The 21,612-nt window shown below is 36.9% G+C and overlaps 1 protein-coding gene across 1 annotated transcript in view; it reads right to left on the bottom strand.

The window, feature by feature from the left end:
- The window catches only part of AK8 (adenylate kinase 8), a gene marked incomplete at both ends in the record, with an annotated part of 71,422 nt that overhangs the window by 39,946 nt on the left and 9,864 nt on the right, over positions 1-21,612 (bottom strand). The window contains 6 exons of the mRNA XM_082009020.1: positions 1,684-1,773; positions 4,611-4,742; positions 7,627-7,827; positions 8,666-8,737; positions 10,292-10,373; positions 18,213-18,281. Of these exons, the coding sequence (XP_081865146.1) occupies positions 1,684-1,773; positions 4,611-4,742; positions 7,627-7,827; positions 8,666-8,737; positions 10,292-10,373; positions 18,213-18,281 (646 nt within the window). The remainder of the gene's footprint in view (positions 1-1,683; positions 1,774-4,610; positions 4,743-7,626; positions 7,828-8,665; positions 8,738-10,291; positions 10,374-18,212; positions 18,282-21,612) is intronic.

Raw genomic sequence — 21,612 nt, forward strand, 5'->3', positions numbered from 1 at the left:
CGAGGTATTTACAGTGGCTGTCCTCTGCTTCACAGAGATGAAAGCGAAATTACAGTATACACATAAGATTCTGAAATTAATGGATACTATGAAAAAGACACAGGCCCAGAGCTTAGAATGATCTCCACGTGTGAGTTACACTTCATACACAAGTAGCCCCATTCAGGTCAATAAGACTATACACATGAAGAGTTATTTCCATACATGAAGATCTAGGATACATTGCAATTAATATACGCTCAGATCTCTTGCCTTTGAGTTAAAAGGCTATTCTGGGTAGCAGTATCTCTAAATCAGAAAATCCTCTCTTAGATCTCTGTGCTTAAGCTGCAGAGGACCCAGCTTCTCTCTTTCAGGCTGTAAAGATTCATGCTTTCCACTCCCGTGGTCCCCATATAAGATCCCTGTCCAGCAATATGGTGGCTGCCACAGAAAATTAATGCACTGAACCAGCCGAGTTACTGTATTAAGAATAAATGCAATCCATTCACTAGAGATGAAGTTTAGAGTTAAAATGTATTACCTTGTGGCTTGATAAAGTGACTGACAGAAGGATAGAGTACCCAAAGCTGAGGGCTGCCAAAGGTCTTTTTGAAATGCTTAGAAAAGTACTGAATCTCTTGGTATGGTATCAAGGGAACCTCAGTTAATTTTATAGGCTCATGTTTCAGATCTGTGTAATTCAGCCTCAGAATTAAGTTATTGTGCAAGAAAAGGGGACTTTCAAGCTTTCCACCTCACCAAATGACTTTCCTTGCCAAAAATAAAAGACAATGAAGATTTCTCTTTGCTCGGGGGGGGGGTTGCTTGAAATTCCATTAATACTGAAGCTTAACTGAGACTTCTCAGTCTTCAGCAAGATTGTCTCCTTATATTTGTATCGTTGGTAACCATTTGGCCTGTTTCCAGAAACAGGACTGAAAGTTCCTCTTCCAGGCCACTGTAATTTGACAAAATAAATATTCTTCCACCCTATTGAAATATAACTTATCCTTTAGAACCACACATCTTTTCTGATTTTTAATACCCACCACATACAGAGAGCTATCCTTGTGCAAAAAAAACCCCAAACATGTAAGTTTAAGCTGCTGCCCTAAGGGGCTTACAGTATTTATGATTTATCTGAAATCACTGCAGGGCCTTCCAAAAGCAAAGTATGCTTAGATATTCTTTGTGGTAGTCCCCTCCTACAACCAAAAATACTGATAGAAATGAAGTGCAAAGAAACTTAAAAATAAAGTTTAAAATATTTGCATGAAAGTAGAGGAACCTAGAGCATTCTAAAAGTCAAAATCCACATGTAAAAGCAGAGTCATTTTTATAGCCCACTTGAAATAAAAATTAATCACAATACTATGCTTTAAATAACAGTTTAAACATTTTAAAATTATACATCTGTATCAGAATTCTGATTTTGATTTAGAGATAAAAACACAGAATTCAGATTTTAGAATCTGGATTTCACTGGAACAATGAACTATTTGCTTTGAAGATATCGAAGACCTTAGAAATCTAACTTCTGTTACACAGTGCTACAAATCACATATAGTGAATGGAATTAATCAACTTCCAGGTTACTCTGATGCAACTCAGATTAGAATCTGACCAAGAAAAATTCACTCACAATTTATTTTTTGCCACAAATTTGTAACTACAGTGTAACAAAACAACAACATGCCCTACCTGGGTATCCATTGTCAATATAAGGCTTAACGAGTTCTCCAAGTTTTGTCTTGTCTGCAACAGCTTCCTTTAGCAGTTGCCCACAGCAAACTAACAGGAAGGAAGAACAAAAAAGACACAAGGTTAAATTTTAAAAAGGAAGCAACAAAGAAAAGAAAAAAAAAAAACCCAACAGCTGCATATTGGAATAAGGTCACTGAATAAAATAAAAGTTGTAGGTTTTTTGGATTTGTTGTTAGGATTATTTTTTTTTTTTGGCCAAGTAGAGCAAAAAGCAAGGAGACTGAGCAGGGGAGAATACTGAATAAAAAAGAATACATTTGGTAAAGAACGTATTAAAAACAGAGATAGCGAGAAAGATATTAATCAAATATGGTTCTGAAATAATAACTCAAGGGATTGCTAGCAGTTTTCACTTTTTATAAACTTATAATTACTGAATAAAGTTACACCTGCTGCACAGCATCTGACCCGCAGTGTTGGAGGTGCCAGATAATACACAGTTCAAGGGAGTGACTCCCTGGATCATTTACTGATCATGTAAGAATTATATTTTAAAAACTGTGCTAATGCAATATTATCACTGACTTCAAACACACAGAACACCAGGAGATACAGATTTAAAGTTTTATTCAGGACAGTTGTACATGAAATACTGCTACTTTGGGCATGGACAGCACTTTCTGACTAAAGTTATTGAGTCTTTTTGCCCCACGTGAGTTAGATACAAGAGTCCTGACCCTTACTTTACAGAGAGGGAACTAAGGCATGGAGAGGTTACACATCATCCCAACAAGTCCTAGTCCCAACCCAGTTTTGGTAAATATTATGTAACAGTCACTCTGCACATTATTGCATGACCTTTCAATTAATAATCGTAAGTTGATTCCACCTTTTCTGAAATCAATAGCACCAACATCTACAGCGGCACTGACGTTAATGGAAAAAGCAGCAAGCCCTTTCATCTGCTTTCTCGCTGTTAATCACACTGTTTGGCAAACAAGAGTAAGAATACTCCACAGGAATATTTCTTAGACAAAGTTGATGAAGTTTAATGTTTAAATGACAAGGGATGAACACAAATTTTAAGTTACTAGCTGTCCTGGAGAAGCAAATTCATATTTGCAATAAATGGTGTAAAAACGTAACAGAAACTCAGTGCATAGACCCCCAACTAATATGTATACATCTAAATTCAATCCAATTCATGAGACTATTTAAACATAGGATTAAATTTTTAAGCCTGTGCTTCAGTCCCAATGGCCTAACTGGAAATTAAGTATATGCTAAATACTGTTCTGAAAAATGATGGTCTTCTGGCTCTATTTTAAACACTGAATTCTTCTAATATTTGGTTTACAGTATACTTAAAATTCAACATATGGATAAAGCAGTGGTAAGGGTATTTAGTAAAAAAAAATCTGCAACTCTCTCATATAGTAGTTACTTAAAAAAAAAAGCAAATTTTGACCTAATGAAAACACTATCAAACTTGCAATTTTAGAAATAAAGTTTAAAAAAAATCAGAAATACAAGAACAAGTTAATTTTTCTTTAACATAAACATATTTATTTTTCACTAAGCCGATTACAAATTAAAAATACAGATTTGACTAGATCTACAAATATTTATTTTTAATAGGAAATTATAAAACAGCAATATTAAAATAACTGATCACATAAACATTTAATCAATTTTATTTGTAGTTATTGGTATTGTAATCTGGCCAAGTTCACTGGATGTCATTTTAGTCATATTCATGTATTTTTTTTAGACACTAAAATAATAATAAAGATTTAAAATACAAAAATATGAAACCTAGAACCCCAAACCAATAAGCAGACAGTTTCATAGCTGTTTCTGTGCCTTTAATGGAACTGCACAAACCTATGACCCAGCCATTAGCTGGAACAATTATACGGAAAGCATATGGCTTTTTCTTAAGGTTCGAGTTTGAACTTGAAAAAAATGTATTTCTTTTCTGAGCAGATCTACTAAACCTGTAATTGAAAACAATACCGCTCAGATCTTGAAGTTATTATTCACATGTAACGCAAAATCCAGGTTCAACGAAATCTTTTGACTTCACCAGGAGTTCAGGGAAGACACTAGCAAACTGGCAAATTGCTACGGACAACCGAGTTGCACTAACTAAAGAATCTCCTGAAGATAAAAAAATCACTACCTACTTAACTCTGATTATTTTTCATTTGGTATACATTGAAAGAATACTAATGAAACAAACTCACATTTTACTTAAGAGGATATGACTAATCAGCGAACTTTACAGATAGCAGGCATTTGTTTAAAATAATTTATGGCTACTCCACTATTAGAAGACATTATAGAATATGCACACATATTGCATTGATCCTATCACCAAGCTGTGCATTCATACTGTAGGACTTTTTAACATTAGCATGCTAACCATGAACAAGACTTAAACAGCATTTTCTGGGCCTCCTTTATGAAACAAAGAAAACACACTTTTAAATAATTGCTTCCTTTTCTAATACATCACTACAGATGCACAGAACCCGAGTCTTCATTAAAGTTCAGAGTAAATTCTATTTTAAAAGTGCCCCAGTTTTGGTCAGACAGCTGAAACTGTGAAGACATTACTCATGATCCACTGATCCACAGAAGAATTCAGAGCACTACAGGAATTTAACACATAAAAATACTGATGTAAAGGGTATAAAAAATTACGACTAAAAAAATGTCAGAGCTGGTTTGTCACAGACTATATGCTCTATTGGTTTATATTTCTTCATTGAAATACTTTTCACTTCCCTCAAAAATTTGACATCCATAGTAATGGACAAACAGAGAAATTTATGAGCAAGTAAAGCAGACAGCAATAGATAAATGATCGAAAAGAGAGAAAGAGGGAAATTGAGCAAAGTGCATATTTACTGAGAACTTACTGTTGACAAGACTGTATTTCTGAGCTACTAGTGCTGCCTGCAGGCTCTTCCCACTGCCTGGGGGTCCACAAAAGAGAATCCGTGGTGTAAAGGGGGCAGCAGATCGGTGTCGTGTTTGGACATAGGTAAGAACTAGAACATGAGAGAAAGGCGAGAAATACAGTTTATTGCCTATTTCTTAAAAAAAAAAAAAAAAATTAAAAAATATATAAACATTATTTTTTTAAAAAAAAGGTTGTCGTGTTGATCACCATTTATTTTATCACTGGAACATCTAGATATTCCAACCAAAATCAGGACTCTGATAAAACTGTCATGTCAGCAACTTACACTGAGAGGCACTTCAGGAAGCTTACAATCATTACACTCCTATACTTTCTTTCATCAGTAGGTGTCAAACCATTTTAAAGAGCAGATTCAATTAATAATTGCTCTTTTACCATGTTGTTTTTAGCAGAAGTAATTTTTGCTTGATAGGTACAATTTTACCATGCAAATTATATAGGGATATAATTACATTTAATACTTTCTGCAGTTTCTGAACAAATATTTAAGTGTAAAAACTCAGGATGTTAAATTAAGATGACATTTATCCAGCTCTGTGTGTGTGATTAACAGATGCCCAATTACATTATTAAAGACTCGTAGCACAGGATGTCACGACACAATACGGCATTGACAACACGTAACTGAGCATCATTTTATTCTTTTGTCCATGACTTTTGCGTAACATGTAAAGGATATTTGACCTTCTCTGTCCCGTTCCACTCTGCTTGCTGGACACCATTCTTCTACGTTTTGTATCGCTTAGGAAATACTACATTCAGGTCAATGTGCTCATTGCAGAGGGGTTGGACTAGGTGACCTTTAAAGGTTGCTACCAACCCAAACTACGCTGTGATTCTATGCTTGTAAGAGCTTGGGAAAGACCACAGGACATGTGAAGCATCATCAACGTTGCTGTATTATAGACATCTGAACTTTGTTACAATCTCAAAAGAGAACTTGATAGATCACCAAGAAACTAAAAGATGACACAGCTTGGCAGTGAGGACAAATTAGGATCATATTTGGACATAGCCAAACACTCTTACTCTCCATGTCCTTTTTATGGCTAACAATACTAGTGAAGAGAGCAGCTCAAGCTTCAGCACAAGCTATGCAAGCTTTCCAGGGATCAGAGATTCACATGCCAAGGCTAAAGTTCATGCCACCTCAGCCTGACTGCCATGATTACCCATGATTAAAGCAGCATGGGCACGCCTACATGGGCTTTGATTTCCTCTGTAATTGCAATGCATACAATTAAGTGTTAGTCCAGCAATCTTCAGTTCAAATAAAAGACTCTCTAAACTAATGAGTCCTTATAATAAAATGGTATTTTAGTCTAACAAATAGGACAGTCTTAGACATTAATGTTCGTTTGATTCTACAAGCCTGTATAAAAAAAAAAAACCCACATACAAAAGGGTTGATGGAGAACATCATAAGGATCAGTATTTTAACTATGATTTTTAACATATTACTGTATAGTAACTTACAGTTTTTCCAAGTACCCTCTGCTAAATGCTTTGGTATCATTATAAAATTTTTGTAATAAAGAAGCATCTCCAGCAAACTCCAGCCCTTCTATTTCTAGATAATGGACCTAAAGTTTTGAGAAACTAACTCAAACTGCAACCACATGGGGTCGTATCCATCTCTCTCCCCAGTCCACAAGCTGTACTGGGGTACTACACTGTACAACTGAATTTGATCCCACAGATCCTAGCATTTGTTAGCACTAATTGCGTTAAAGTTTGAGAGTTTACAAAATTTTATAATTGTATGAAACAATCCATAATACTACTAATATTGATGAGAGATCTCCTCTTCCTTTTTTAAGTCTATCTGTAGCAATAAAAATACTTAGCAAAAAACCCAGAAAATCATAACAGAAAATAGTGTTTGCTGCATAACTCCCTAAAAAACAAGTATCAGCTACCAAAGGAGTGCTCTAGTTATTCTGAATATTTTCCATAACCCAGTGTATTGAAAAGCACAAACATTACAGGCAAAGCACCCTGCTTACAAATGATGCTTAATTTGCAGTAAATAACCAAGTTAATTAGGAGTAATGATCCCCTAGACAGTCTCCACATCTAATTATTCTTTAAAAAAAAATGTGGCTGCTTGATGCACTGCAGAAAAAAGATCTAGAGAGGATTTTTTCATTCCAGTTTTCAATTTATCTCACTACATTATTAATTAATAATAATTAATATTCAGGCACTCACATTTTTATTTACAATTCAAGGCATGAATTCTTTATGAATTATGATATGAACTTTTAAATTTAATTAAGTAATTTAGAGGTAATTAATGTGTAAATTCAGAATATAAACTTCCTACTTGTTTATCTTAAAAGTGCAGCCCTTGTTATTAAAAAAAGACCTTTCTGAGATGCAAAATTGCTGGGATATAATAGATCATCTGCAGACTGACAGCTACCAAGTACATTATCAATTGGTCTTTCTGGCAGTTTCCTTATTCTCTTGAAGAATCAACATTAAAAGTCAGATTGCATTACAGTCAAAGGCAAACAAGAATTGTTGAACAGAAAGGCTACCAGCACAAACAGCTTTTAAATAATGAAATGTTACCAGCTTTGAACTACTCCTACTTCTTGTTATCAGACTTGTGGAAGGTCCTAGCCCTTAGGGAGATTAACAATTGAGCCACAATGCAGCCTTTTAGAAGAGACTCTCACAGAAATAACCGTGACATTTGCTCTACTGAGTCAGCTGTTCCTTGGCAGGGCTGTGGAACTAAGACTTTCCAGTTATCTGCATTTACTCTAGTCCTGTAAAATAATTACCAGGAGCAGTCCAAATGCTGTACTAGAGAGAACACAACTCAGCTGGGAGCCATCTTGTGTGACTAATCCTAATCCTACAAACTGTTTCTAACAGGTAGGAGCTACCTTTCAAATAAGAGTTTATCAACTATCAGATTTGCCATAAAGGTACATATTTACCCTGTGAGAGGACATCGATGGAAGGCTGGTCTGCATTAACCGATTTCAAAACTTTTTGGTAGATTTGGAAAACCTCAGGGAAGTTTCTGTGATATTCCAGCAGTTTCTTTGACACCTCCTGTTCAGATAGCTCTTCTGGTTTCACCAAACGTTGCTGTATCAGCGGATCACTTGGCCAGTCAAAGGTCGTATGGTACACCTCTAGAAGTTAGACACTGATTAGGAATTAAGACGATGATTTAATAGTTCTTGCTCAGCTCCAAAAGGTCTCCTAAGCAAAATCAAGGTCTTCGTTTTAGCTTTATATTGTGGCACATGCAACAACCTGTGCATTTCCCTCACTACTGGTACTGACAGCTGACTATTACTCTGCAGATGCACAGATAGGAAGTGGCCAAGATAACTGCCCACCCATGTAGCCAAGACAGCATGATGAATAAGAACCAGGAACTGGGGATAGCTCTCCAAACTCTTAGATTGAAGCTTAAACACGGCCTTTGATAAGCAAATCTCCTTTATAGCAAAAAAAAAGCCATTTCTTTAGTTAAGAACAAACCTCCTAATTCCACTCCTAAAATATCCAACGTGATGTTTTTATTGAGCAATGTCAGGATTTTATTTCGTGATGGATGACTGATAATAACACTCAACAGACAATACAGAGCTAAGTCTATTTGACAGCCATTTAATGGAAGATACCTAAAAGCATACCGGCACCTCAGAAATAAAACAGCATCTAGCAAAGACGCACAGCAAAATGTAAGCTCATATGGTCAGATCTAACTTTCAAATATTCTGTACTGCCATAGTCTACTGTTTGCAGGCTCAGTACTGAGCTTTACTTTTTCCTATATTTTATTGGCACAGAAAATAATGCAATGTCAACAAATACTTTTTCCAAACAGTTTACATGTATAATTACAAATTCCTACTAGTTCTTAAAGGGGTACCATCTAAATTTCAATCCCACTGGTATTACAATGTTTCTGAGACCAGCAACCAGTTTCTAGTGGAGATCAAGAACAAACACATACTGCACCTTCTGTGAAGGGATCAAGCCTTTTCCCACTGTTCCGCTCAATCAGCACCATGTCTGGGGCATAAAGCACAACTAGGCACAAAAGAAAAAAAAACAGAAAAAGGTGTAGCTCTTGTTAGTTACTTGATTTCCTGTAACAGTTTAGATGTATCTATAAAAGGTGGATGAATGTATTCCAAGCACATCCGCCTCATTCTCTCTTCCCAGTATTCTACCTGCAAATACTTTACTCCCCTTTTAATCAGAATTTTGCTCCACCTCCTAAACAGTATAGTGCTATAAAACAGACATTAATCCAGTCCAGTACCCATCAGTACTAGCTGTCCCCGTCATCCATACCAATTAACAAAGTTCTCCCTCACCTACACTGTATCTGGAGTCTAGGACAGAAGTAACCACAGATCACTCAAGACGAATTCTCTTCTATACCAAAAACAATTGTTTTTCACCCAGGTACTTTGGTAGTGAGACCAGTGAAAACATATTTTTTGATAACCTCATAGAAAAGTGTTCAAACTTGATTAGAAAGCATCAAAAGTTCCCTACGTTGCTTTTGGCTAATCATCCTCACAGTTCAACACTGTAATTTAATTACTACTCTCAGTGCATTTGATTACAATGGTTTCAAACTTCTTATGACTTTCTTCTCTCTATCAAATAGCTCTTTCAAACGCTTTTCTCCCTATTAAGGTACTCATACACCATAAACCTCATCTCCTCCCAATCTTCTTTTTGATTAACAAGCCAGACTGAGCTTTAAGATTCTCATTCAGGTCTTGGTTGCACAGATATAATTGTGAGCAAAACTCAACTTCAGATGTTATTAGCTATATTAAAAATACATGCAAGTACTAGACATTAAACATTTTTGCCTAACTCTATTGCAGTGATTCAGAATTCTTCATTAACAGTCAAATCTCATCCATATCAAATCCAAAGTGACAATTCATCAAGTTCGCTAACATTCTGTTCACTATCCACTGGCAAGCTCTACATTTATCCTTTTACACCGTATTCCACACAATCGTAACAATTTCTTACATTTTAAGTAGGTTCTCAAACTATATTAATTTCAGACAACTGGCTGCTTCTGGATAGCAAGGGCAGCTGTCAAGGTATGGTCTATCAGCACTCCGCCAGTAAACAAATGTTCCTCTCAAATCAAGTCAGAATCCACCCATACTCTGAAAGGTCAAGCTTAAAATCATGATGTTTCCACTTCACTTGGTGGAGTGAAGTTTGCTAAGTTTGCATTCTCTAATTCAACAAAAGGATGAATTTTGTGTTTAGTACATGAGGAATTGTTTTGATCTGAGGATAAAGGCTGATTTCTAAAGATGGAAGTCAGAAAACTCAGACACACTCCTAGAACAGAAGCAAAACTACATATAGCTGCTCAGAGACACTTGCCGGAGCGGTTTTGAGTTTACAGAACTCTAATGTGTAAGAAAAGGGTTCATGTGTGAAAGGCAGGGTTTAAAGTCTCACAGATTACCTCAAATTTTTGAGTGAATCAGAACCATACTGAAATATTCTGCTGTCTGGTGCCTCTGGTGTCTTTTTGGGAAGAAACACTTCTAGTCTTTCCTACTGGATGCAATCACACATAAACCTTGTACTGCTTACCAACATGCCTAGGAATGATGCCAGATGATTGGAGCATCCATGCCTGTTCCTGATTTTCAGGGAAACCTTCCAAAATCCATCCCTATTGAACAAAAACATGAAACTGTTATTGATGTTGGAAGAGAAAAAAAAAATTAGCACTCAATATCAGTGCTATTTGCACAAAAATTACCTCATTCTGATCCCAGAACAGCCCACTTATTTGTTATGGATGCTTGTGAGAGAAGAAAGCAAACATGGAACACTGCTATTTTTGTGAAATGGCATGCACTGACACCACGCCACAGAGCAACGGGAACTTATGTATTGTAGCAACGAATTTTTTTTTCATGTTTCAATCTTAAAAAAAAAAGTAATTTCTATCTTGAATAAAAACAACCCAAAACAATTTCTACAGTTTTGAAATATTCAAAAGGATACCAGCCCACACTGTGGATAAAAAAAGAGGCTAAACAAATCTAAAGACAGATTTAATGCCAAGAACACTGAGAAAAATATGCACGCTTTCATTATTTTCTTAAATTATACAGGAAAACTCAACAGTAATGGAACCAGCGTTCCCAAAGCTAATGAAGCAACAGAGCAAAAGAAAGAAAAAAAGAAAAAAGGAGCCTTTTGCTCCCTTAAGTCCTTGTTATAGCCAGCTAAGTGCTGGATTGAGCATCTTTAAAAAAACATTTACAGATCTGTGAAATACTGTAGGAGAGCTGCAGCCTCACTCAGTTTCTGTATGATGCAGTATTTGAAATCTAATCCATTTCCCAGTCTCAAGTCTGAATCTTCTGAACTTTCTCTAATTTACCTGTTAGTTGCTTAACCACACATGTCCTTGGTCACCATATCCTATACCTCAAAATAACTTTGTGATACTACAATAAATCTGGAAACCATCTCTGTACTGAAATAAAGAAGATATTTTAATATTGTGTTAGCTAGCATTCATTATCATCTCCCACATAAATTTGCAGCTCTGTCAGTATGGAGTCCAAAGGTTTTAGAAGTATTTCAGGGAAACATATCTCCATGACTTCTGTAGGAGGAAAATGGGACATTCCAATTACACAAGAAAATAGAGTAGACTATTTTATATTCTTTAATTAGCCTGGTTTCAGGAACATGTCATCCTGCTGATATCTGTAGAAAATAAAGACTCAAGTAACTGCAAGCCATTTTTGCCACTCCCAGTGTTTGCTCTATCAAATTAGAACGAACCGCTGTCTAAGGTCACACGGGTGCTGAGAAATCAATTTATCCCTTGGGACTTGCAGGAGGCAAGGCTGCACAATATTTTTAGTAGTATGCTAGGAACTTCGGCACCAGTTCTGAATATATTGTGCCTGTACAACATGTATATAGGCCCAGATTCTCTTCCAGGGAGAAATGACATCAGAGGTCTGAAGCCAATAATCTATGCCAATTTACAGAGACTACAAATCTAGCTCATTTTCTCCACTCCAAGAGCAACAGCAACACTTTTGGAAACTAAAACAAAACAAATGAAAAAACCCCACCCCATGAAACCATTGCTTCCAATGCCCCTACAGCTTAGTGCTCAAAATCACATACTGAGCAACAGGGAGTAAACACAATATTGTATTTTAACAACGTATAGCAAACTTCAAGAGGTTTATATACACATTTCAAAGGTCCTTAGGCAATAAGCAAATTTCTAGCTAAAAGTTTTTGCAGTGTAAGAAAACGTAGCTCAATAAATAGCTTCCTGCAACAAATACGTTTTAAGGCATTAAAGAAATGCAAAATAAACACACACTACCAAAATAGTTAGCATTTTGGATCTTATTTCCAAAGGTCTCTGAGTTCCAGGGTATCAGTCAGTCCCTAATTAGAATACATTATCCATCTACTTGACACTTCAGTGAAATGTCTATTCCACCACAGAGCTGCAGCTTTGTTCAGAACAGGTTTATTGATATTCTGCTGCATTCCCTCTCCATACCCCCAGTGGTTTGGTTCTGTTTTATCACACATCAAAAAGGCCGTATGCTCAGGGCACCCCGTGCACAGCTCAGAGCTGGAGGTCTGAACAGCTGCAAGTAGTGTGGTATCACAGGAGGGACAAGCTCCAAGCAGATGTCACAGATAAAAAAAAGAAGGGGGAAAAAAAAAAGGAGTAAAAAGGGAGTGTGGCTTGGGAACGAAGCAAGAGGAAGCGAGACACAGCAGAGCAAGACCTGACTTAAAATATGCCTATCATCCTTTATGCAAACACTGGTCTTTTTTGCCCTTCTGACTATCATTAAAGTGTAATTAGTAACTTCACATGGTAAATTTGTTTCTTTAAGAAGTCATCTATTTTTTGTTCTTGATAGCAGTAACCTTACATCCATGCATGGACTGCACCTTATCACATTAAGGGTGGAAAAAGGCTAAAAGTAATTCCACGGTGCCTTTACTCTGTGGTCACCGTTCCCTCTCTTTCAGCTGGAAACCTCAATCCTTTCCAAATTGAAGACTGCTGTAAATACAGCATTCTGCTGCTGCCTTAATGCCAGGTGAAGTGCTCCCTGGAGACCCATGCCATGCTGAAAATCAGCAACACGGAAGCACTTGCAAAGCCATCACTTTCCTCTCTGGATTTAAGGAATCTGGAGAAAAGGACATGCTTAAGGTCATTCCCAAATGTAAATCTAATTCCTTTGCTGGTACTACTCTCAGCTATAATACCAGCCTACATACTTTCATACTTTCCACCCCAGTAATGACGACTTGGTTGTTCAGTTCTCTCTTGTTATTTGACCTGCACAGCCTCAAATTTTTATTTTTTTTTTTAAATTCCAGAACCCAAAATTGACACAGCCTTAGAATAATGAAAAGGGATAGTGCAAAGAAATAAAGCTGAATTATGTGGCACATCTGAAAGAAATCTCAGCCATGAGCATAAAGATCAAAGGTGATGAATAGTGCTGCCTTTAGGAAAACAGGTCATCACAAGAGTTTTTCCACATCATGATTCATTATTTTTGAAAACGTATTACATGCCTTTCACCCCCATCTGAAGAAAGGAGACAGACAATACAAAAAAAAATTCAGTAATAGCTTTACAGGCATGGATCTAAAATTTCTGAGATCTTTGAGAAAGCAGCAGACTGAGGAGTGCAATAGAAATACTGTCAACTCCTGCAGTCCATCAACATTAGCAGCATGGATGATGGAAGAAGCTCCAACTTTACCAAATTTCCCATTAGAAAGAAACCTTTTATTCCCCATATTATTTCTGTAGGTTGAGTAAGCTGCAAAGGTATTAAAAAAAAAAAAAGAGGATGACACATTCTTCTTGGAAAAGAAAAAAGGTGGTGAATAGGTAGATTCTCTCCCCAGATAAATCTATACAACATCACCAGCCTTGCATGGAGATTCAGAGAGACAACAGGACCTTTATCTGCCAAGGTAAAACCAAAAAGAACCAACTTTGCCTTCCCTTTCAAGGACAACCACCACCTTTTTGTGCTTTTAATACCAATCAAGTAATTCTGCCACTTTTTGTGTGAATCACTGGCCTAAGTTTAGTTTCTAAATGGTCCTAAGACATCAGTAAGGCTGCTCAGCTCGCTCTCTCACAGTTTCACCATGTAGCAGTCTCTTCCCATGCCTTCTCCAGTTCTATAAATTCCCTCCACAACACCAGCAGTCAGAGGTGCCATAGCCAACATGTATTAACCCTGTAAGATGAAAAGTCTTCTATCAGCTTCACAGGTCCCAGGTTCTAACATAATGCTTGCAGTAAGTTTTCAGCATATGCTGGAAGACCTACTCATCTGATCCCTCGCAGTCCTAACTCCATTTGTATTAGAAGAACACATAACACATAACAGAGTCTCAGCAGAGCTGTTGATCAATAAAAATGTTCTCCTTAGAGAATGCCTGTGACATCTATAAACCTGTGAGTGTCAAAACAATGGCACAAAAAGTTACGTATTCCTACTGTCAGTGGGATAAAAGCTGTACAATTAATGCCAAACCAATGACACCACAAGGAGAAATAAAATAAACAGCTGGTGGTACTATGGTCCAACATACTGCTCCTAATCTATTAACATTTTCAGTTTAAAAATGCTGACTCATGTTTTGAAAGAAATGGCATAAATCTTCAATGATCTAAAAAATTCACAGTATTAATTCTATTTCAAATCACACAAGGAAAATATTGCAATTAAAAGGTATAGATCCCCTTTCAAATGGAAAATACATATACAATGTGAAGAAGTTTTAGTCATCACAAACAACTATCTATTAATTAAAAGACTTTTAAATACCCATCACAACCTTGAAAAGTCAGTGATGTGTTTTTCCTAAAAATAGTGGAAACCTTAACTAGACCAATAACATCCACTCCATTCTTGTTGAATATCAGGGAAGCTTTATAAAGGGCTTTTTCCCCCTTAGTTCTGTAAGATATCCAGCACTGATTCAGTGTTGCTGGTGATAACAGAAACATAAAATGTAGGCAGGACACTATGCAGCAGTTGGCATTTTAACTATCTTGTCACCTTACTCAGGTTTATGTGACCTAATACTTACAATAACAGTCACCGAGAGATCCTTCCCTCGCTATTAAAAGGAGAACTAGAACCATGCTAACAATTATAGAAAGCATGGAGCAAAAAAGCATAGGGTGGATGCAGCCTTTGGAGAGCAATGGATTTTGCTCATACACTCATGGTTAGTAAAACTCACCTTAACAGTATCACAACAAACACTGGAAAAATTAGCTGTTGAAAACATACCTTCTTTTAAACAGGCAAAGAGACTTACTTGAAATAATAAGCATGTTGGAGAGGTTTTAGAGCTTGTTATAAAAGGTCTAAACGGAAGAGTTATTCACCTACTTGCTAGTTTACAGCAACTACTGCCATCCAACAGCTCTCCTCTAGAGAGCATTAGAAGACAGATCGCCCCTGCAACTATTACCTTTGAGAGGTCGTGTGAGAAAATATTTAACTAAAACTATTGAAAATACCAGGGCTACCCTGGCATCTTCACTATCCTACCTGCTAACTACTAACTACAATTGTGCTAACTACAGTAGCACAACCAGAGAAGCTAAGTGTTAAGCTTAGTTAACCAGTTAACCTTAGTGTTAAGCTGAGGGGGCCTGTGTTTGGGGTCTGAAACCAGCCCAAAACCTAGCAGTTAGCAGTCAGACAAGCAGTTGCTCTCTTGGGTTTATCAACTTTCTAACTTGCTTTCATTTCTACAGGTTTAAAGATATTTTAAACATACTCACTTGAGGATAAGTTTCACTTCAGATGGATGTTCCACATCTTGCCACAAGGACAAGGTAGTAAATCATACAATCAGCTGACTTGCTATATATCCATGATATCTCGTTACACTGCTTACATAAAAAATGTTGATGTTCATGGGTTTTTTTGTTGCTCATTTACTAGTATATCCAGAGCTGACAATATTGGTTTCTCAAGTGTTCCTCAGCTACCCTCTTTAATCCAAAATGCCACAAAAATGGACAAGATTGTACACCACATGCGTGTGTTTAACAGGTTCTCCTGCCAATTTAAAGGCCTAAGTCCTGTGTGAATTTAGCACAGATAAACAAATACATTAAAAACTACCAGATATTTGACCTGGAGTGCTAAATAACTATTATGAGTTGGAATAAAATACAATAAAATAGCTCAGCTAAAAAGACCTTCAAGAGAAACCAGACACACCCATATAATTCAAGCACAGTGACTAGCAACGCAGAAGTTTAATCCTACTTCGCAAATCAAAGTTAATAGATCAATTATGGTGCAAGGTATACAATACTTTGTAGAGAAAAATTGATAACCCTCAGGTTTTCTGGCAATCTCTTTGCTCCTTTCTAAGGATCCAAAAATCATTGTTTCAATCTCCCAGATCATGAAGATCTCTTGTTAAACCTGGATTTAGCTAAAAATGAAAAAAAATGTTCAAAAATCACCCACAAAAACTTATTTTCACTCCTTCAGACCTTTCTCTACTGATGGAAAGGAGGACTTTTATAGCAACATACTTCCCAATGCAAATAAGGGCACTGTCATGCACTCTTCCATGCCCTGGCAAAAGGACAAGACTAGCTGGGCAAGGAAAGGTTTGTTTTAGCTTAATGACTTTTCTCAGTAACATTAAACACCAGCAGGCAGTATTCTAAATTAAATTCTCATGCAACCAGTGGATTAGATACTGGGATAGGTCAAAGTTTAGCTATTGCTAATTCGAAGCTACTGCTTAAAGAGACCAGCATACTACCTATTTTGCTACAGCGATATGCTCACAACAGAAATACGACACAGACAGATGTCCTCTAGCAAACCTCTCGGCAGGAACAATTTAAGATATTACATCTCCAGCTATTCATTACCATCCTGATCAGGTTATCCCTTCCACAGTTCATACACTGACCATCTGATCTAGCTTACACAAGGCAGGTCCATAGAAAGCCACTTCTATCAGTGGCTTAAGCTAACATAGTTGACTTCACGCTGAGGCACATGACTTCTTTGGCAATCATTCATGTTATCTGAGTTCTAAAAGTCAAAACCTTCAATCAGGGGCAGAAATCTTTTTCAATTCTTCTTTCTAGATGTGTTAATATTTTTCTGCACCTGTAGACAACTCTGCACTACAGAATTACCATCTTAAAATTAAAAGGCAATGGCCCAGCCCACAAGATGATTTAGTTTTACATGGATGGAAGGATCCAGTTTGCAGATCATTGCAGACTACACCAAAAATCACGGAGACAGAGAAGGAAGTAAAAGACATAAGGTTTTCAGCATTTCCAGTTTCTCTCAGTGACTAATGCCAAGAAGCTCTAGGAAGCAATTTTCACACTTCAATTAAATGTTAATTACCAGCCCTGCTTTATTCAACTAAAAAGGTAGATGATGATGACGTTGAGAAGCAGATTTTAATAAAACTATGAACCTTACAATATCTCTATGAGGTCAGGAAGTACTAGTTATCCCCTGACCCAAAGGTGTGGGTGTGACAGAGTGACTGTTCTGAAAATATGTACTATTTATCTGAAAAAAGCTGTTTAGTCCTTCATGAACACAGCACCTACTTTGGAATGGACTTTTTCCACTCAAAAAGTGCATCAAATAACATGCAGCCTGTATTTTGGCCCTGTTTAGAAACAGGGTTTTATCCATTAGATTAGTATGTCTCTTACAAATAATCCTTATAACAGGCTGATTATGGACTCAATAAACCATAACAACATCCGAGATTTTAAAGGAAACTCATAAGAGAGATTTTGCTTTCCTTGAGTCCAAACATTAATGTTAACCAATATTAATCTACTTGAGTTCTCTTTTGGTTCTGTGTTAAAAGCCTCTACTTACATTAAGGCTAAGCACACAGGGGAGGAAAAAAAAAAAAAGCCACGCACCTGTGAATACAGCTAAACTTATTCAGTTGCCTATTTGTGTAAACTAACAGTGAACATATTAATTATTACCTAGAAGAAAATATATTCAAATGCAGTTTTTCATAACACAGGAAGAAAAAAGACACAATGAGAAATAAGAAAAATTTATATGAATATTAGTCTCTTTTCTCCCCTTTCTTCAATGACAGTTAAAATCTTAACTCAACATATTGATTTTCATATATTTTCTGTTTATCTATTTTGTCCACTATAACTCTGCCAGTTGCCCCAGGCAATCAACAAAGCTATGCTTGTTCAGCCTTTGATCATCTCTGTGCTAGAAGATTAGCATATGCATACTCTTATCCTCGCCTTTATCCTGTTAATAAAGCTCCAAACTCCCTCTGCTGATGTTCAAGAAAGCAATCCACTCCAAAGCCCCCGATGATTTGCCCCCATTCCCTCCTCTGCTCAGGACTCAGAATGCTAACTACTATGCACGAGTTGTGTAAGTGCTTATCCACCGGCCCTCTGAGGAGCAATTCTTACTTGTTTGATGCAGTCCACGTTTGACAGACGTTCCTGGATCAGATTGGCCCAAAGCGCATTGGGAATTTTCTAAAGAAAGAACAAAAAAAGGCTGAATATTCACAATTGAGTTCAAAAGGAATTTTACCATGCAGGCATATTCCGGTTAAAGGTGAACTGAGATGTCGTCTTAAAAATAAATAAATAAATCTGTGCAAGTCCCAAGTCATTAACATAATATATCAGAGAGTTAATAAAGGCACAAAAATCAGTGTTAAAGGTAAGCTGAACACAATGCCTACATCCACGCTTTTTGCACACTAACACGGAAGTGGTGCCAGGTTTTGCACACTAACACACATCAGACATCAAAGCTGCAAAGGTTTCCATAAGAACATCACATCCAAAAGTAGTCCTTTTTAACATAAGTATCTGCCCACTGCTGCTTCATACATTAGTGGACTTGGCATTAGTGATCTTAACAGCTATCCTGAGAGACAAGCAGAATCTCAAACACAGAGCAAGTAACATAGTCTGATTTTCAGGAGATTTGTTTCACAGTTTCAAGTAACTCTCATCATCCAGAAAGTTTATTTAAGTTAGTTTATTTTTAAACTCAAGACCCTGAAATGGTATTGAAACTGCATGTGCCAAGACTTTCAGAAGTGATGTTTCTTTCTGTGACTATTACTTTGCTCATATCTAGAGACATTTTTGTAAGACAGTATTTACTGACAGAAGAACAAAGTTCCTCTATAGATTTAGCAGCTCTCCCAATATTTCTTCATTATACTAGATTTCCTGACAAGAAATTAACAATATCCTTCTTTCCTTCTTGTGAGAATTTTATTCACTATCTTGTTAATTTAGGCCTTCATTCTGTGATGAACTTGGTTGAACAAACTCTATGTTAAGCAGTTAAACTTCATAAAGTCTAAACCTTTGGCCATGCCAGTCAGAGCAGCTGTTAATCTTTTGACTAAATGCCTTGTCTCAGTCTCATTAATTTTCTCATTATTGCTAAAACAAATACTCAGAACAAATTCTGCAGTCAGATTCTCTACTTCCCAAGTCAAAAAATTATCTTTCACTTAACAATGTGAGCTTGACTCTTTGTTCCATGCAGTTCCATACATTGTGGGTTCCCATCTCTTTTTTGTAAGCAAAGAGTCTGAAGGGCATAATCCTAAAAAAAGGAATATTTCTGCAGGCTTATGTTACATTAAAGAACGTAGACGGATATAATGAAAATGCGACTAACTATGCGGAAAGATTTTATAACGATCTTCTTCATTAGATCATGAAACAATTTCACCAGGAGTGGTGGAAACGCTACCACACAAGTCACTTTAAAGTGGAGCAAGGACTCCAGAATACACAAGAGACCAGTCCTCAGCTGGCTGTGGAACAGACTAGGTGGCCCAGTCAGGCAGTGGGTTTTCTTGTTTTGTTTATCTCTACTATCCCTAGTTCTCAGTGCCTTTCCTAATATCAGCCATTCATACGGCAACATTCAAGCAGGTAAAAGAGAAAAAGGGAAAGAAATTGCTGTGTTTCTTGAAAGTCAGCAGGTCCCACAGGGTGGTGCGTCAAAGTCTCCTGCAGCCTCTCACTGCTGGAGCCTGGGTCTGTGGCTTTGAGTCTGTCACCTTCCAAAGGTGCATCATGCTGCTATCAGAAACAGCTAGTGTCTTGCTTACTCCTTTGATGTGTCATGTCAAGACAGGCTAGCGGCTGCTGGGGGTCCACTCTGCCAAGCCTTGCCAAACCAATTTAAACCAAAATTATTCTAGCTTCTTTCAGTGCAGTGGTACTCTTAGTCCTCTCTCTTGAGCAGGGTTTATTGCACAACAACAATCAAGGACACACAAGCAGGTATTTCAGTGTTTTAGTTCCTTCTGCTCTCTGTGGCTCAATTCCAGTCTCATTTCCTGATCAGTTTTCCTCCTACTGAGCAGTGGCCTACAAAATCATTTTCAATAGGTTGCTTGTAGAATGCCTAATTATTCAACTGGAAATCATTAAATTTGATACATATCAGATAGCACATTTATAATTTCTCTCTCATAAACACTCACATAAATATATCGTGAGCCTGGTAGATGGGACTTCCCCTCCCAGAAATCTGCAATAATGGACAGTGACACACATACGTTTGATAATTGCAGAACTGTATCTTATCTAAGGCACTCAGCCTGTCCCAACATCCAGTTTAGTTAATGGAAAGACCTGCTGCTTGAATTGTTAAGCCTTCCAAAAGCCATGGTATTTCACATTCAAACCACTGATACACACTGGTTTAATCACCGTTTCCATACTGCTGAAAAACTGTACTCATTCCTAATTAATTTTAAACATTCCATGTTATTTCAGGGACATCATATTTCATCTCACATGCCTGATCTACTCAGAGTTATGTTTTTGCAATCTTTTCATAAAACTGCTACACTTTTTGTTGCCAGGGCAGGGGGAACATTTTCCCCAGACATTTCCATTGGAAGGTTTGGAAATATTTGTCCTGAAAACAGCTACAGCTAAAAACTTCTGACTTAAGTTTGCTTTATAGCTTGCACTTCAGAGAGAAAAGCAGTCAAGTTTGAAGAAATTGGGTTTAATATTTTTAAAATTATGAATGTTTAGATTTAGCTTGTTCAGATACATACACGTGAAAGGCTGGGGATTTTATGTATACACAAGACTGGAAGAGTTCCTACTTGTTCCTTTGCAACGGCTTGTCCTGAAATAGATTAGAATGCTGAACATGCATGGATAAGGACACCTTTGGTTTTCCTCTCCTATTTCTTCATGCAACTGTAGAGTACTTTAAAGTCATTACGTAGTATGCAAACACCTTAACTGCGATACAGCACTAAGAGCACACCCATCGCTTAAGCCCACAATTACCACAGTTGTTTCAACTCCTTATTTTATCCAGTTAACAGGAAAAGCGAAACATGCAATAGCTCATCGTTAAACTTCACTATAGGAAAAACCTGAAGGTGCTTCCTATTAACATTATAATAACTAGAGATGAGGGAATAATTTGCAATGATTTATCAAAAAATGTAGCCTCTTTTTCTGCTCATGGAATATTTATTGTGGTTCTTAAAATTTATTGAATATTCAAAAATATTTGACTTCTTTTTGGAATATTTTTAAATGCAGAATGATCACATTTTGCTTTGAACAGTCAATATTTAAAATCCACTACCTGAGCTGTGCTCATTAGTAAGTGGCCAGGTGTGTGTCAGTGAATGATTGCATGTCCAACTTTAAATAGCTTCACAGGATAATCACATATTTTAAATGCTCCTTCCATGAATTTGTGTGCCCGGAGAACTCAAATGCTCTAATGTTCACTGGAAGGGAACATAAAAGAGATGAAAGCTTGGCTAAAGATAAGTAAAATATGTGAACAAAC

The sequence above is a fragment of the Phaethon aethereus genome (genome assembly GCF_964289735.1).
Source record: "Phaethon aethereus genome assembly, chromosome: 20".
In the NCBI taxonomy this organism is placed as follows: Eukaryota; Metazoa; Chordata; class Aves; order Phaethontiformes; family Phaethontidae; genus Phaethon; species Phaethon aethereus.